Source organism: Sciurus vulgaris (genome assembly GCF_902686455.1).
Source record: "Sciurus vulgaris genome assembly, chromosome: X".
Taxonomy (NCBI): Eukaryota; Metazoa; Chordata; class Mammalia; order Rodentia; family Sciuridae; genus Sciurus; species Sciurus vulgaris.
The window spans coordinates 130876653-130896289 of record NC_136471.1 but is presented as its reverse complement, the minus strand read 5'-3'; the positions used below and the strand labels follow the sequence as shown (position 1 = coordinate 130896289).

Below are 19637 nucleotides of genomic sequence, written 5' to 3'. Positions count from 1 at the left end.
CTGTCTAAGAGCCCTAAAAATACCACCGTTAACCAGTCCAAATAAAGCAAAGGCTAGGCTGAAGCAGGTACATCTAGTATGACGTCAGTTTGTTCAGTAGAAGGTAAAGGATTTTCATATTTACTTAAAAATGGCTCAAGAAGCCATGGATATCAGAGTATGGAATGAATGATTCTTCAGCTTTCATATTATGTCTTTCTTACTTAATCATCCCCAAGGATAAAATATTCCAGCACCCATGGGGAATGTGAGATGAAGTAAGAGCAGATTTAGATTGATTTCTTAAAATAAGTGCCTGAGAACAATCTCTCAATTGGGCATATTACACACACACACACACACACACACACACACATTCATTGTAAACTTCAGTCATGTCAATCCCATCTTACTCAAAAAAAGGAACAAACTGATTAGTGATGTCAGAAAAAATAACTTTTTCTAGGCAAACATTTTTTTTCCATTCAGGAACGCACAATTATTCAGTTTAAAAGTCAGAAGTAACTTCATTAGATAATAAGAGAAAATTATGTATAATTAACAAATTAATCTAGAAAATGGCACTTAAAGTAAGATTAAAGGTAACCAAGTCTTGCTCATAAGTTTTATCCATATAACCTCTAAAATGTTATTTAAACTGTAACACCAGGTTTGTTGAAAAGTTGCCAGTACCAAACTCTCTATCACCATATTTCAAAGCATTCAAAATTTCTAAATCATCTTAGAATGCTCATAATTAAAAACTGCAATTCTATTTTGTTTTTGCTTCACACTTAAAAAAATATTCCCCCCATTGTCATCTAAGATGTTCTTTCAGAGACCTTGTAACTTCAGATTTGTCTCCTTTCTCTGGCTTCTTTCAGGATCAATAAAATTGTTTTGTCAAATCCATTGCCATTTTATCATTCAATCACATGAATGATAATTGCCTTTGTAAATTTTATATGAAAATACATTTAAACTATAACAAATGTACTGTTTCCTTTCCATACCTCACTTTGAAAATCTTTCAAAGAAGAAAAATACAATTGCATAAATAAAATAGAAGTAGAGAATTTTCCAACAAGTTCGTTCCTCTACTGGTTTGCATTTTTGAAATGACTTCTAAGTTCTACAATTAGCTAATGATTCCAGTCACCCTTGAAATCAAAGTGCTGTACCCTATATTCTAATTGAGTCACAGTATGTCACGGGAAGTGAAACTTATAGGGCCAGCACCCGGGTGGTGTTGACAAGGAAACCTATAGACATGTTGCCTTATGTGTTATTTTTTAGATTGGCACATGCTAAGCAAATGCATGCAATTTCAACACTTAACTCAGGCAACTATTAGTAAGGCATTTTTTTTTCTCACATTACATCTCACAGTCAAATTATAACTTTGAGGTCTTCTGCTCTACTCACATTTGCCCATATGAATATAACGTTTACCTTTCAAAAGAAGATTCCCACTAATGTATAAATAGCTGCAGAACATTTGTATCTTTTAATTATTTTGTTGGTGCATTATAATTATACATAAGAGTGAGATTCACTAAGCTATATTCATACATGGACAAAACATAATTTGATCAATCTCATTACACAGGATTCTCCATTTCCCTCTCCTCTTGATCATTTATATCTTAGAAAGAATTAATGAGTGCTCGCTTCGGCAGCACATATACTAAAATTGGAACGATACAGAGAAGATTAGCATGGCCCCTGCGCAAGGATGACACGCAAATTCGTGAAGTGTTCCATATTTTTGGATGATGACATATAATGGGGGGAGGGAAGGGTTAGTGTTAGGGTTAGAGTTAGGGTTAGGGAGGGGGGCAAGTATGGAGGAAGGAAGGACTGTATAGAGGGAAAAGAGGGGTGGGAGGGGTGGGGGAAGGGAAAAAATAACAGAATGAATCAAACAACATTACTCTATGTAAATTTATGATTACACAAATGGTATGCCTTTACGCCATGTACAAACAGAGAAACAACATGTATCCCATTTGTTTACAATAAAAAAATGCATTATTAAAAAAAAGAATTAATGAAGCAATTAATGTATTCAGTTGGGGGTATCATCTCACAGATATGGGTGAATTTTCTTAATAATATCAATGACAAATTGTTGACTTAGCTTATTTTATAAAGATAGGTCTACTGCACTTAGACAACCTGACTTGGAATTTCTTTTCCACTCATAATTAGCCTGTGACCTTGGAAAAGTTAATATCATTAGCAGTCTCAGTCAGTTCCCTATCCAACAATTATTTCCCCTTCTATTCTCCTCCCAAAGTTCTAATATTTGGTTATTCAGTCTTCCCCCTGTGACCAAGGGTAGATGACCTACTCTGGCTCCAAAGATAGATCCTCAGTATTTGTGGTCAGTTATGGGATATCCATTCCATTTGTCAGAGATGTTTTACCAATGGAAATGCATATCAGATGAAGGTTGGTTGCATAACATTTAGAAAAAGAACAGAAATAAGAGTAACAGTGGTTTTAAATGAGATACAAGTGAAATTCCCTGTTGGGGAGAAGGAGGCTTCTATGAGCTTACTTTTTCACTATTTGGCTGTTTTAGTTCCAAGGCTGCCCCTCAAGCTCCAGACACTATTATCTATCTTCAGTCAACAGGAAGGCCTCACTTGTGAGGATTTAGTCACACCGCCACAATTAGCTGTAGCAAAAGGTAGACAAAGAGAGTGAGGAATAAAGTAAAGCCACTAGCAGTCACTGCCACAGCTTGTGACCCAATTGTAGCCAATGAAATATAAAGAAGTTTCTGGAATTCTTTTGCTAGGAAGGAGAAACAGGAAGGAATGGCGTATATTCTTCCTCTTGTCACTATCACAGCTTAATTTAGGGTCTGCAACTGATAAACCCTCTTGTTACCAGCCTAAGCGTGAAGCTAACAACATACAGAACAGGACAGAGCCTGCTGCAGAAAAGACCTGCCACCCAAATATTCTGCCACACTGGACTTCTTGCTGTATTTGATTGCAATTTCACTGCTGTTTAATTCCCTTGGGAGGGGACTGTTTTGTAATGTCTTCTAGTTCAGTTAACCTGTCCAAAAGGCCTTCCAAATTAAAAACAATTATTTATGCCTCTTGGTCTGTGTAAAAATTTTAGAAGCTTAAAAGAGCAAATAATTATTACTCTAATCACTATTATAAAAATATGTTTTGATTACATATGCCTTAGGAATATTAAGTAATGTATATGACTATAATGATGTGTTATTCTCATCCAGTTCCAAATAGGAAAACAGAACTAAATAAAAATTGATTACATATATCATGTTTATGATCATTAAAAGATAATTATTCATTTACCATTTGTCCTGTCACTGTAAAATGATTGCAGAAAATCATTGTATTTATTCAAATATTCAAACACTTTTTACAAAAAAACAACATAATGGCTTTCTACTGCTGACCACACCACTTATTGGCACTGTGATCCAGGGCAAACAATTTAGTTTGGGATAAGCACATTTTTCATTACATTGAAAAGAGTAGGGAATACCATCTCTTTTAGAACAGTTCAGGAGGCTGCCATAACAAAATAATACAGACTTGGGTACTTAAACAACAGACATTTATTTCTTATAGTCCTAGAGGATAGAAGTATGAATTAAGGGAGCCAGCATATCTTGGTTCTGGTGAGGTTTCTCCTCATGCTGTGCAGATGGTTGCCTTTTTTCTGTATCCTCACATAGCAGAGAAAGGGCAAATTCTGATTGCTTCTTCCAACAATTCTAATCCCATCATGGTCCCACCCTTAGGCATTCATCTAAACCTAATTGCATCCCAAAGGCCATGCCTCCAAATACCATCACAACTGGAGTAGAACTTCCACATGGAAATTTTTGTGGGGAATACAAATATTCAATCCTTAACACCTCTTCTTTTGGGAGTATGTGAAGGTTAAAAATGTGTAAATGACATAATGGCAGATACATAGTAGTTACTCAATAACTGGAATTTATTACATTGTGCATAGCTACTAAGGTTACAAAGATAAAATGAGTCAATCTGGTTCAAATTTTTTCTTCCTCCATTAATTCAGACATATATACATATTCTAGTTACAGTTGGCACTGAAGGCAGATAGTAGGCAAATATAAAAACTAAAGTAATATTTTAAGTTAGAGAATAAAAGGTCTATGGGTAGTCAAAGAGAAAGCAGAAATGAAGAGACAGAAAATAGCACAAATGGGCAGAAACCATGAAACACAGGAAAGAACAAAAAAGGTATTTGAGAGTAGACTAGAGAGAAGTGGGCAAAGTAGTGGGGATTGATTTAGTAAGTTAGAGAAGTGGAGTCTACAGTCTGGTAAATGTCTAGCATAGCTAAACAGTTACATTTTGCAGTGATAAGTTCTTTTTGAGTCTTGCAGGCAGTGACATTCCAGTTTTTCCAAGTACTGAGATGTTTTTCTCCTCTTACATTCTTTCCCTTGTAACTTTACAATGAATCTCTCTTGCTTGAAATAACTAAGTATGTCTCTTTCCCTTGCCACAGAAGAGAACTTAAAACAAAGTGGAGGTGAAACCACAGAATTGATGACAGGGGAAAGGAATGTATCTACAGTGAATAGAGAGGACACCTAAGATGGAAATACATTTAAGGAGCAGATGAGGGATAAGATGCCTGCAAAAGAGATCAACACATGTTGCTCAGAAAGGTAAAAAGAGAAATAAAAAGAAAGGAGTTTTGGGAAAAGGAGGAAAAGAGAGTGTCAGGAAGAAATAGAGTTGGATTCAAAGGTTGCAGAGGTTAAATACTGTGAAGACTCATTCTTTGGAATTTGGCAATGAGGTCTCCTGTAATCTTGGAAAAAGGAGACTCAGTAGAGTGGTAGGGTGGAAACCAGTCAGTAGAGGGTTGAGGAGTGGATAGGGATGAGTTTGTGAACTATTATTATAGAAATACAGCTGTAAAATATAGTTGGTTTTCAGGAGAATTTTCCTCAAGGAAGTGGTTTAACATGAGGACATAACTGAGTGCATAAGAGCACATTTGAAGCTAGGAGAGAGTGAAGTGACACTATTTGCAGGGACTGCAAAGAAGCAGGACTGCGTGGAATTTTGGGGAAAAAAAGAGACAATTCTATCTCCCAGATGGGAGGAAATGGGGTATGTGTTGCTCATTTTTTAATCATTTGTGATAAATGCTTCATTACAAAGACAAATTGGCCCAGTACTTTCACATGGAGCAAACAATCACAAAGAATATTTAAAGTTTTAAATGAGCTTCTTTTAACCTCACAAATATGCAACAACAATGTGGTCATCTATAACTTGCTAAGTATTGTTATTTGCTTGTATCACTAGAGCACCAATGGGGCTGAGCTTCTGGAATTGACAGATCTGTACTTGAGGATGGTTAATGAATCACCCAGGAAGATTGCAAGACCAGGATGTTACCTCCAGGATATGGAGCTTCCAGGCATCTGCCCTATCAGGCAGGCACATCTGCTTCTCTAGATGAAGGAAACAAAGCCAGAATAGAATGGTCGGTTGGCAAAGCCACAAGGTCGAACCTTGCCCTCTCCTTCCTGGTTTCCTGCACTGACCTGGAACTATCTATGTTGAACTACCTTGGAGCAATTCTGCACTCTGCAAAAAGAACCAAAACAGGAACTACTATAATACATTCCTCTTTCAAAAACCCTGAAATGCCATCTGATTCATTGACTCATCCCACAAATTTTAACACACCTCCTACTATGTGCTAGAGTCAGTTTGGGGCACTGGAGAAAGGGTGGTGGTCATAAAATAATTTCTTGTTCAGTATAGATTGCCATGGGTCTTGTATAAGGACTAATTATTAATAAGTATTCTCACTGTTTATCTAAACGGATACATCTGTAAATCTTGCTAAGCATATTGCATTACTGTTTACAAAGGGTGAGGTTGCTGTTTATTTTTCAGCATGGAAGATGCACACGTTGTACTTTTCATTTACGAGGTACAGCTCAGGGTCTACAAAGCCCTAGGATAAATACTTTTTATTCTAAAAACCACAAAGGATTATGAACTCCAAAGCTTACATGTGTCCTAATTTTCATAATGCCCATTTGACCTAGGATTCCATATCTGTTGGAAGATCCAGGTACCATATCAGGGAGGGCAAATTTATTTTGTTATCATCTAAAATACCATTTTATCCCCTCTTCAATACTAACTTCCCAGCCTGCCTTAGTTACCATATCTGAATTCATCTTCCATGGGTTTTCGAAAACTTGCTTTAAAATTTGTAAATTTAAAATATTAGATTACATTACTTCTGAAGATACGAGATACAAATAGAAATGAGATACTTGCAATTTATAACTTCCATATTGTTAACTTTTACTCTGTAATAGTGTTAGCTAACAGGTTGAACAGTTCTTATTGGAAAATCTAAAATCGAAGATGCTCTAAAATTTGAAACTTTTTTTTAACACATTTAGATTTAAATGTGTTTAAATGTGTTTTGGATTTCATATTTGCTGATTAAGGATGATCAATTGACAGTTTGCAAATATTCTAAGATCAGAAACACTTTCAAATCTGAAGCACTTCTTGTTAGATAAGATATACTTAATCTATATTGCTATTGTCAAGTTTAAAGGGTATCATCTAATCCTGTTAAGATCTATTGCATGACCATGTCACAGCTTGATTAATGCCATTCCAATTTATGACTAATGTCCTGGGGTAATTATTTCTGGTGACTACTTCCCTTTCAAAGGTATCTCTGTGTAAATGCCCCAACATATACTATTCACTTGAGCTCCCCTAAGCTCCTCTATAATGCTCCATATGTACATTTCAGGAGAAGATGAAAACTTCCTTGCACACAGGACATGATGGCAGTTTCTCTTTGTTTTGTTTCTTAGTATCTTTCCAGATGAAAAAATGTTTTCATGGGCCTTTACACTACTAGGTTGGGGTTGTCTAAGAAAAGCCTAGGACTGTGCTTTCCAAATTTTAATGTGGTTATGTATCACTTGGACTTGTTGTGAAAAACTCATTTGCTATTCAGTGGGTCTGGAATGAGGATATTGATTCTACCCATCTGAGTACCAAACATTGAGTAGCAAGAGCCTACAAATTTTCCTAGTTAGCTCTGTCTTAGATTTCAGATATTATGATATAGTATCACTTAGTAATCAAGAGCATATATACTCTTTGGAAGTCACTGCATTGAGGTCAAATCTTATCTTCCTCATATATTGTTTGTGTTACCTTTAACAAAGTATTGGTCTCTCTAATGCTCAGTTTTCTCACATGAGAGAGAAAGAATGAAATTTATCTCAAATGAATGATGCGAGGGATAAATGAGATAATAAATATAAAACAGTACTGTTCTCACCCATTGCAAATGTTCAACAATGCTGGTAGTTGAAATTGTCATCATCACAGCCATCAAAGTGCACTTTGAATTCTTCCCTTGTTGGCACTACTTAGCACTTCCCTGCCATTGCCCCCATTTTCTTCAAAGCGTAACATCAAAGGGTACTTATTTAGATAACCATCAGAGAATAATGAGTAGAGCCATATTTTGAAGAGTGCCTTAAAAATGGCATTAAAGTATGCAAAAATCATCAAGGTTTTAGGTACATGTAGAAATTTTGGAGAGTGTTTTAGTCAGCTTTTTCACTGCTGTGACTAATAGACCCAACCAGCACAATTGTACAGGAGGAAAAGTTTATTTGAGGGTTCACAGTTTCAAAGGTCTTAATCCATAGAAGCCTAGTTCCATTTTTATGAGGCAAGGCTGAACATGATGGCAGAAGAGTGTGGAGGGAAGTAGCTCACATCATGGTGATCAGAAAGCAGAGAGAGAGACTCCACTGGCCAGACACAAATATATACCCAAATCCATGCCACAATTCCCACCTCCTCCATCCACTCCCCACCACTTCAATTACCACTCAGTTAATCCCTATCAGGGGATTAAATCACTGATTGGATCAAGACTCTCACAACCCAATCATTTCTCCTCTGAACCTTCTCACATTTTGTCACACATGAGCTTTTGGGGGACACCTTGCATCCACACCATAACAGAGAGATCCACAGAAAGGCAAGAACAAGCTTTTTGGTTGAAAGGTGTTGATGAACTCTAGCTCATAAATGTTTAATTGTCATGTAATTAACCTCTGGGTCAAGGCTGCCTCTCTTAACTTTGCATGTGTCAGTAGTGGCAATTAGAAGCAACTCAACTGTGTGTATTATTCTAAAACCAAGTATTAACAGCAGAAGAAATAGGATGAATATTTTAAAAAACAGGAAGAACAAATTCTTCAAGCTAGGTTCTGCTGTAAACTTTGTGTCCTCTTATTCCTAACTGGGTATCAGGTAGCAGAATTCCAAGTATTTCAGTTTCACTTTCTTTCCATTAGTATTTAGAAGTCACATTATTGAAACCTTTGTAGTAATTTATATAAAGTGATAGGACTGAAATAGCATTTTGTAAACAATAACTTCCTAGTTAAATCTCTGGGGTAAAAATCATTTTTGTAGTTATTAAAACTGTTATCCTCTTCCTTATCTTTAATGTCCTTTGCAGGTGTAAACATTTTTCTTTCCTCTAATGTCAATCCTAATGTAGGTTCTGTGTCCTCTCTCCGGTATAGTTAACAATAGTAAGAGAATAGTGAAATCAGAAACTTGCACAATTTTCTTACTATAAAATTAATCACTATTTTGTAATTATAAAATTGGATGTTAAACTGGGTGTGGTGGCGCATGCCTGTAATCCCATTGGCTCAGGAGACTGAGGCAGGAGGATCTTGAGTTCAAAGCCAGCCTCAGCAAAAGCAAGGCACTAAGCAACTCAGTGAGACCCTGTTTCTAATAAAATACAAAATAGGGCTGGGATGTGGCTTAGTGGTCAAGTGCTCCTGAGTTCAATCCCTGGTATCAAAAAAAAATTGGATGTTGAGTTTGAAATGGCAACATGCTATATGTTCATCTCATAATTTAAAGCTCACTGGAGACTATAATTTTCCATTTACAAATTCTTTGACTACTATTTAAACTCCTGCTTGGACCATAGCACCTGTGGTATGAAGAACATAAAAAAAAATGACTCTCCCAAATGAGAGTTCACATAACTACCATGTTTCTTAAGGCCCACAGCAATCTACAGACTAATAATGATTCCACCATGAGTTAACTCTACTTGGCATCTAGAGGGCAAGTCATTTGCAAAGTATGTCTATACTTGAATATTTATTTGAAACAAAGATCAGCCCAACTGTCCCAATGACTGAGAAAGAGGGACTTTCTATTGGGAAAATAGGTAGGAAGAATTATTTATTTTTTTCTAGCAGGTTTGCACTTAACACTGACAGATTTCATTTGGTGGATAAATCTCAAAATTTCTTTAAAAGATTTCCAGGCAGACAGGGAAAGAAATTCCAACCACATTTCCATTATATGATGGGAGTCATGTCTGTTTTCTGGAGAACAGGAAGACAGGACATAGGCAGTACTAAAATTAACTTTCAAGTGTTTCTCTCACCAAATTGATTCTAAAAGCATAAAACTATTTATTCTCTAACCCAGAGGTCAAGCAATTACAACCCAGACCAAAATCCAGATCCAATTCAGCCCATCTCCCTCTACTGTGAAGAAAATTGTACTGGAACCAGTCACACACATTCATTATATATTATCTATGTCTGTTTTTGTGCTCAAATGACAGAGTTGTGATAGAGACCATATGGTCAATAAAGCCTAAAATATTTACTATCTGGTACCAATTAACTAAAATATTATGTTACAAAAAATTTCCAACCAAAACAAAATAAAACAACCCTTCGGTTAAGCATGTATTGATATTTAATTGATTTATTTCGAATAATTCATAGATATCTTTAATAATTTAAAATTATAATCCATAATAAGGGCAAGAAGAAGCTAGCATGAAAAGGCTTTTACTAAAATTTCCTATACATATATCCCTTTGGTATATGATAATCATTAACAAATTAATGAAGTAGTATTTGTAATAAAGATGACTAGTTTTATATATTGGAATTTAAGTGGGAAAAGACTGATAATAAGAAAACATAGATATTCAATACTGGTCACTTCTACAAGCATATTGCAAAATAGTAGTACTTGAGCTTAAGTTCACATCCTAAGTTTATGAACATGTGACATAATAATTAGGAATAGATGAGTTGATCCAAAAGACTTTGCTGTACCATTGGGAATGACTGTGTAAAACTGTATCATCATCTTAATTTAGATTTCATGTATTTCATTAAATTTAAACAGTGTATATGTATAATTATTTGAGGACCTTAAGCCAATAAGGGAAAATTATATTTAAATTGAGAAGAGGGTTATCCTTTTGTCCTGCTTTAGTTGATTTTAGATGTAATTATTTACATTTAATAAAACAAAAGGGGAAATGAAACTATCTGTCATGAATAGTTTTGCAATTTACATCCAAGCTACTTTCTGAATATAGAAACTTCTCTTTTCAAAGGAGTATCTGCCATAGTTTTATTAAATTATTTATGTATGTTATTATAATCAGATAGAAAATTCAACAAAATTATATTTTCTATATTTTCTTTAAAAATGAAGTACATATTGAATATTTATGTTTATCAATTGTTCCCACATACCAGTACATAAAACTATACATTTTTTCTCACTATAAATACTTTTTGATTATTGAGTCAGTGATTAACTGCATAACAAGTAGATACTGATAAAGAATTACTATTTTCAACAACTCTTCATGTGTACTTTAGAATATTGATCTCAAATTCTTCAATCTATGTGCATCTTAATAGGAAATTATTAATAACTTAATCAGGAAAATGGTTTACAATTCCAATGATGAAGATAAAGAAAAGACTTTGGAAATTCAAATGCCAAGACAAATAATATTGCTTTCTTCCTTCCTTCTTTATTGTGTACAAAAATTACTCAAGGAACATTAATCATATGTAAATCTTGAAAGGAAAGTTATTCATACTAATTCCTAAACATGAAACTAAAGGTTTCAATAATTCCTAATTTTTAGTATGAATGTTTTCTAACATTTTTCACTACTCTGTGAATATGTGTGTGTGTGTGTGTGTGTGTGTATTTACTTAATTTGGATGCTAAACCTCTGCCATTCAGTACTGAACTTTAAATGAGTCGTGATAGCCAATCCTCAAATCCAGGATACACAGATATCAGTAGGTAAGATAACAGCACATCAATTTACTGCTTGGTAAGTAAATTGTAAAGTAGGAACTCTTGTTTTCTCTATTCTATAAAAGCAAAACAAAACAGAACCATCAACAGACCATTCAAGTTCATAATAAAGTTAAACAAAGATGGAGAGAGAAAAGCAAATTGTAGCAATACATATCCAGATGTGTTAAGCACATGGGATAAAATTTGACCTAAGACCTTCCTAACTTTTGAAAGTAAAATCATTGACTCTGTGCACTTGGAAAAGAGAAGTCCTTCATTTCAAGAATGTAAGTAACATAAAGAAATTGTGTCTTCACATTTTATTTATTTATTTTTTATACTGGGGATTGAACTCAGGGAAACTTAACTACTGAACCACATCCTCAGCCCTTTTTTGTGTTTTTATTTAGAGACAGGATCTCACTTATTTGCTTAGGGCCTCACTGGTGCTGAAACCGGCTTTGAACTTGTGATCCTCCTGTCCCAACCTACCGAAGTGCTGGAATTACAGGCATGTGCCCTTCACGCCCAGCTAAGTGATACCTTTTTATAATTTGCTTTTCAAAATCAATCTGCAGCCATTTCATATCTTAATTCTCCAGAAGTGGGCTATCCAATATCCCCTTTGGAGATATTTCAATGGATAGTCCAATTCTTGCTTAATCAAATTGGAAAACCAAATAAATCTGAAAGAATATGTCTTCTTAGGAATGTGCTAATTTCTCATGGCTATGTATAAGAATTCAAACTAAAACCTGTTCTTCACATTAACAGACAAAAAGTGCTTTGTCTGACTATCTAAAATTGACTTCCCACACAGGAAATTAAGTGATAGCAAGCTGTTAACAATGGGTGACTCATCCTTTAAATATCAGCTGCCCCCTTAAGTTCCAGCTCTGATTAAATGTCACTTTCTGAAAAGGCTTTCCCAACCATCATTATATCCCCTTATTTATTCCCATCTGACATATTATGTATTTATTGGTTTGCCTGATTCCACTCTTTTACAGAGTACTCTCTTTAAAGGAAGTGTTTAACTCTTTTACTCACTGACGTAGCAATAATGCCTAAAAAAAGTACCTTTGTTTTGTTAATTTTATATATGCTCAGCAAATACTATTAAGATGAATTTATGAATAGGGAACTTCAAAAAACAGATGCAAAATTTTCTGCATGGTGTATTTCTTTGGAGATAAGGAAAGACAGTAGAAAGACTTGGACATAACTTATGTTCGCATATGAATACACCAACATTGAAACTCCACATCATGTACGACCACAAGAATGGGATCATAATTAAAGTAAGGTATTCTCTGTATGCATACTATGTCAATGTAAACTCTACTCATGTATATTTAAAAAGAACAAAAACATTTTAAAATGCATGATTTAGATCCTATTCTGAATAGATTAAGTCTGTAGCCTAAAAAATACAAGAATCTGATTTATATACATATAATGCCACCTCATTAAAAATAAACTTATTCTCTGTAATATACATATATCAAAATTCAGGAACAATGTCCACAAATGAAAATTGTGACAAAATGCTCTCTTTATTAGAACCACAAAATAAACATAAACTGAAGCAGCAATGATGTGGAATGTTTATATTTTTTAAAAAAAATTTGGTAGTTGTAATATTGACAGAATGCCTTTGTTATATTTGCTTATTTTTATGTGGTGCTGAGAATCAAATCCAGTGGCTCACACATGCTAGGCAAGTGTTCTACCACTGAGCTAGAGCCTCAGTCCATAGAATGTTTATATTTTAATGGCCTGTTTGTTGTTACCATTGTTACTGTGTCAGAGAATTTGCAACAAAAATTTCATTCATATTAAATAATTTAGATCACTCCAAGTTTTTTTCTGACTCTTGAAATTAAACATACCTATATATTTACATTGTGTGATCAATGACCATGTATGTACCTTTTGTCTTTTAAGGTTCCCCTAAGAGTTTTAGCAGGAGCTCCAGTCAGCTCAATCTTGGCTACAGAACATGGGGCATTCCCAGGCAGACCCACATAAGTATGGCTGTTATTCTCAGCACCAGTGGCTTTTCTCTGCTATGTCTCCTTCCCCAGATGCCCTCTGCCAAAATATTAACTACATAGTCAGGACTGAAGGAGCCACAAAAGCTAAACAATGTGTGTGCAAGGAGATAAGAATTCTGGATGAGAGCAAGGGTTAGAAGAGGAAGCTGAAGAGGACAGAAAAGAGATTGGGTCAATGCTGGTTAAAAATAGAGCTCAAGTAGGCTCAAAAGAAAGTGATAAGCAAATTAAATTAGAGAGAAAAGAGCAGGAAGATAAAGAAGTTCAAAACAGCCCTACACTGCCAAATGAGTAAGAAATACAAACAAAAGTCTAAGGAGTAAAATTGTAATAATGAAGAAAAGAAGAGAAATGGTTAGCAAAGGAAAAAGAGAAGGTAAAAAAGATAAACAGTGACAATAACATGAAAAGAGAAAAATCAACACAGGATATACATACCATGAGAGAGAAAATAAAGGGATGATCTTGTACATACCCTCACAAACACAGTGAGGTGTGGTTGCAGATGAAACTACATATAGGGACCTTGGGGAGAAAGTATCCTGGATTATCCAAGAGGGACCAATCTAATCACCTGGGATTTTAAACATGAGAACCTTTCCCAGCAGGAATCTGTCAAAGAAAGATAGAAGAAAGGCATAAAGGCCCAGAGAGATGCAGCCCAATGCTGAAAACACAAAACATCTCTTATTGGTAAATAAGCCTTTTTGCCCAGAGATAATATTGATAGAACTTAGCCTCCTTGGGATTTCTTCAGTTTCTGTCACTAGATTAGAATTCACCTGCAAAATTTCAACCCCACATAAATCCCTTGGAAAACAATCTCTTACTGTGTTTTAAAGATTGATTCTATATTAAAGTCACTCTTTTCCCAAGAAAAAGCCATTCTTAACCTTACCTCTATCTTCATACCATTTGTGTCTTTTCCCTTTCTTCCAGACACACTCACCAAATGAACAAAACTTTGTTTTGTAGAGTTAGTATTTGCATGCAAACTGTTTTATTCTTTACTGATCAATCATGTTCTTATGTCAATAAAATGAGATTAAAAATAATTTTGTATATGCAATTTTATCTATCCGTCAACTAGCTGAATGAAAAGGGAATTTATAGTCAAGGCAGTCTGTTTAATGATAGTCATTTTTTCCTGTGATTCACATTTTAAAAATATGGCCAAAATGTTAATTTCTTTTTGATAAAACCAGGAATCCTATTACAACTTTAAGCTACATTAAATCTTTGGTAAAATAAAAAGACAGTGCCTCTCCCTTTTCTAGATTAAATGTATGACATAGTAAAAAATAAAGTAAGATTACAGATCATAAAAATTTTTTAAAGAATGATAAAATGTTAGTGAAAGGCTAATATTGTTGATAAAACTTATTACCATTATTATTACCAAACTGAATAGGATGAGTGAGGAATGAAAACAGGAGTTTCCAAATAAAGATCACACACTGGACACATGCATCTACCTCCTTTCTTTCATAAGAATCAACTTCAGTGACAGAAAAAAAAAAACATTTCAAAAAGAGTGCTACCACGGGACTTGGAATTCCAAGAAGATAAAATATGGGATACGTTTGAAAATGAAACCACAGTACAAAACATCATGACTGGAATCACGAGATATGCACAGTTTTTTTCACAGGGAGACTTGGAGAAGGTTTCAATGATGCAGCCAACCAATTCTAAGAACAAAAATGGACTATGAGATAATTGTAGGGTTAATGAAAGAATTGCATTTAGAAGAGCAGGGCCATTTGGATCACCCCTGCTCCCCCGTATATACAGAGTATTTGGCAGTAGCAGCTTTGCTCCCAAGATAAAACCCCTTATCTGAAAAGTGTGAGCAGGTGTAGCATTAAGTTAAAAAATATAGGAATGAAATAACTATGAACCAAAATGTGAAGAAAGCTGAAAAGAAAATGGGAGAAAACACAGCAGACATTGGGCCTAGCTCCTTTAAATGATACACTGTTTAGTGCCTCATATTCATCCCACATGGAAGGTGAGGGCATTAGCATATTTACACACAGTTCTACATAGTTCTAGGTTGAGGGATGCTCCCGTAGGGTGCAGGAGGCAAAGCAGGCTCTAGGAGTAAAAGAAAGCCGTCAGGCAAAGGAATACAGGTGCTGGGGCTGTTGTTCAGGAGGGCACTGAAGTTAAGGTGGAAGGACTACTGGTGGTGCACCAACAGAATCTGCAACAAGCTTCAGGAAAAGGCTTGTGAGGTCAACACAGTAGAGACTCTTGGCACAGATGGACCTGAACTTCAAACATCATTATCTTTATCACTAGTTACTGACTTGGCAAATCATTTAACTCTTTGATTTGCAGTTTTCTCGTCTAGAAAATGAAGCTATGTAAATCCAACTCCAAGTCCTACAGGAATAGTAAATTAGATGATGCATCTGAGGATTGTAACCCAGTGCCTGGTTCTTAATTAAAATTGCTTATGTCACAGCTCTTATTATCACCACATTCCCCTTTCTGCCTCCATGTTTCCACCTTCGCACGTTACACTAATTCACCCTCCTTTTAAATTATATTCACCCAGGAACCCCAAATCCATGTTATCTCCCATTCCTTGCCTTGCTTTAGCTTCAACCACCATTGGTAAAATCATGTTGAGGAAAAATATTGCAAACACCAGAAATCCTTAAGACAAGAAAAACTGGTCTGAGGATTAAAAGTATGTTGAAGCATGCCTTTTGTTTTGAAGGTTCCAGAAAGTGAGGATGAAAAATGAATCAAAGGCTTCCTTTTTTGTCACTTCCTAGATGGTGTGATTTCTGTAAATCCTTAAATCTCCTTTCTATGAACTGTTTCTAAAATGCCTTCATTTCCCATCTCCCAAAGTAGGAAGAGTTATTATGAATGTTATATAAGGAGAGTCTGTAAACTCCACAGTCCTGGTCCAAGGTAAATCTTGCTAGTAATCACTGGGTCTACATTATTCATTGGCCTATAGGTTCACTGATTTACACTTTTGATCAATTAAAAGAATAAAATAGTCAATATTCTGCCATTGAAATGAAACCATAACTAAGATGCATTCATTGGATTCCCTCACATTAATTATTGATGTTGATTCTCAAACTTACCTGCCTTAAGTTATAATATTCAGAAACACCATAGCTTAACCACAGATCTATTATCATTGCTGAGGAATTAGCATTACTTTTTCCTGCCTTTTAAAGTACACAAAAGCATGGCTGATCTCTAGTGAATAACTTGAGAACTGAAGGGAAAACACATCCTTTAAAAAATACTCACTCTTTTTAGAAAAACAAAAAAGTCTTTTTATCTTTTGAATAAATTCAAGTTCCTATGGATTATATTTCTTAAAATAAGTCCCATGTGAATAGGAATGACCTGAAAACCATGACTCTTAATACAGTGATCATGACAAATTTCATTATACACGGCGTGCAGCCTTTGAACATGTAAGAAGTTAAAAAAATCACAGAGTTCTATTTCAATGCCATGATACCCCTACCAACCCCTTTCAAAGTGTTGTTTTCATGTTGCAACAATGAACTAAGACAGACCACAAGCTCTTGAGAATATTCCACATTTATCTTTATTCTGTCACTTGGGTTCCCTAGCATTGTCTCTTGGGTGCTACCGCATTTGGCATACAAAAATATAAAGTAGTCCAGAAACGGGAGTCTACTGGAAACCTTCAAAGATGACAAGGAACAATATGCAAACAAATTAGGTTTTGAGAGGAATTCTATGAACTCATATCAGAAATAAAAATATTTGTCCTTAAATTTAATAAAATCCTTTAACAACAAATGACAATATTTATATCTTCAAACCCTTAAAATTTATGACAGAAATGCCTCCATTTATTAATTTGTCTTTTGTTTAGTGGCTTGAACTATCTGGATGTAATCTTCAATCCAGGAGTAACCCTACAGCTTTCTCATGAACTTTCTTCTCAAGATAGGGAAGTTCTGAGACCCCTTCTGGCCACAGTTGATGGGCTTCATATTGTGTTTATAACTAAGGTTACTTAATGAGCTTGGTTATCTGGTTTCCTGTGGCAGTCATAAATTCTGTCTTCAGTTAGAGACAAGCAGTAGAAATTGTGAGATGGACTGTGATGGATGTGGGAGGAAAATAAAGTAAGTCTGAAGTAATTTGGAACTAGGCAAATATTCCTACATACTTCTTGGTTTTCTGGAGGCCTCCCTATCACAACAGAATTTCCACAGTGTAGACGCAGATGCATTGAGAATAGAGACCAACTTTTCTAAGGCTTCTGTGTTTAGAAGCTAGGGAAGCATGTCCTGGTTCCTGCATCCTTGCATTCACCCCGAACAAATTCTATCATATAATCTGTAGGGCTCAGAGACCAGGCTCATCCCCAGAAGGTATTCCCGTCAAAGGCCAGAAGAATGTGACATAGTCTTGGCTGTACCCAGTCCTGGGGTGAATATGCAATTCATATCTCTTAAATTGGTACTTCATACACTTTTAGATTTTTACGCTAATAATTTTCCAAAAGGTGGAAGTCAGGCTTAAAGAATAGAACTTTAATTGTCAGGAAAACTTGTGCATTAATTTCCTGGGTTTCCAAAGAACCGACTAATGATTGGATGATGATTGAAGATTGAATTCACCAGTGATGTTCCTAGCTCCAAATTCTGAGCCTACAACATGTTCAGTCTTTTATTTTTTTGACCTGCCAGAGTCATAGCACCATGCATAGAGGTGATATGAGTGACTTGATGAATGAATTGCTTAAATTCTTGTTGAATTTCTACATATATGTTAGTCTATGGGCTTACTGATTTATATTTTTGATCACTTAACAAAATAAAATAGAGTAAATATTCTGCCATCAAAATAATGAAACCATAACTAAGATGCATGAGTTTGATTTCCTCATACTAAGAAATTATTAATGCTTTTCCTAAACTCGGTTGCTTTTTTAAATGTGGTTTCTGAGCATCCTAATGAATCTAGGTCCCAGTAGAGTAGATCAGGCAATTTGTATACTGTCCTGTATGATTTTAATGCAGCCAACTTTATGTGGAATAATCTAGAAGAACACTTTTTTCCCTAACAATAATATAGATGGTGAAGGAAATCAGATAAGTTATAAAATTCCTTTGTGTTTTACAAAAAGTTTAGACTTCTGAAGTCAAAGGAAACTATCAATACATAATGACTCAAAGTTAGGGGATTTTTTTTGTCCAAAATTTCAAAATATCTTCTTTTTTTTAACGTTCAAGCAGTGTTTTTAAAGACATTTGTCAGAGAACAGTGTTGCATCACATTACAAACTACCTGAACACAGACATTCTGTCTGGCATTTTTATCTTTACAATGCATCCTTGCCCATAATATGTGCCCCATAAATATCACATAAAATACCAAGTGACAAGCAGTTTTTGAAGAAAGACCCAGATAAAAATAACTACTCCACTGTCTTCCCAGAACATATTTTCAATCAGAAAACTGCAGAAATAAAATAGCCTATTTGAGAACTGTCAATAAGGCAGAAACTCAACATAATTTGCAATTTAACTTTATGTGACTCTATCCTTTCCAAAAGGGGTTTTATATTGAATTGAAACATTCAACATTAAGTTTAATTTTGGAGAATCAAACTGCAAACTAAAGCTTTATGTATAGTCACATTTTTTGAGCCTGGACTAAATCTCTAACACTTCCCTACTTAGGTAGAGAAAACAAGAGAAAAAGAGCCTTCCTTGATTTTCAGCTGGGCGTGGTTCCTGGATTTGTAATTGCACTGATTTCCCTATGAGTCACACTTGTTCCTAGTATACGCCAGACTTTCCCCTTTTGGATGCCCAAAGAGAAACTTCAATTCGACAATGGAACAGTGGAAAGTGATGAGGAAACCATGCAATTGTGTCCAGCTCAATCAAACACTGAACTGCCTGGTGGTTTAGAGCAGAGATTCTTCCACTTGTGTATGAAAGAAGGAATCAGGGGGCTTTGAAGTCAATATCCTCCAAACTCTCTTTACCATAGAAGGGTAACTTTCTGTCTGCTGAGTTGGAGAAATTAAAGTATGTGTATTATTATATCTAGAATTCTAGCCTTTATTCAGTTTAAAGGCAATAACAATAAAACAAACCAAATATTTATTTCTATGGCCATAAGACTACAAAATTAGTTCCATGACTAATTTAGCATGACTAATATGCTGAATATATTATTATGATCCTGAAATAATCTTGATTCGAGACATAAATGTTTCAGGTTGTCTCTGAAGCAACATGTTATGCCAGTTTCTCAAATCTCTTCCATCCCAACGGCCATAACAGATAAGAATAAGTTGTTTTCCAGAGAACAAAAGCAACCAAAGAGGTTGAGAAATTTCACAAGAAACTGGCTGAAAGGT

At 35.1% G+C, this 19637-nt stretch overlaps 1 protein-coding gene across 7 annotated transcripts in view; it reads right to left on the bottom strand.

The window, feature by feature from the left end:
• ARHGAP6 (Rho GTPase activating protein 6) overlaps positions 1-19637 on the bottom strand; it is a 483185-nt gene that overhangs the window by 203894 nt on the left and 259654 nt on the right. Inside the window, exon 2 of one of the 7 annotated variants that reach the window (XM_079123133.1) lies at positions 5418-5473. The exons of the other annotated variants lie outside the window; for them this stretch is intronic. Coding sequence (XP_078979259.1) covers positions 5418-5465 — 48 coding nt within the window. The 5' untranslated portion in view covers positions 5466-5473. The remainder of the gene's footprint in view (positions 1-5417; positions 5474-19637) is intronic. 7 annotated transcript variants of the gene reach the window in all.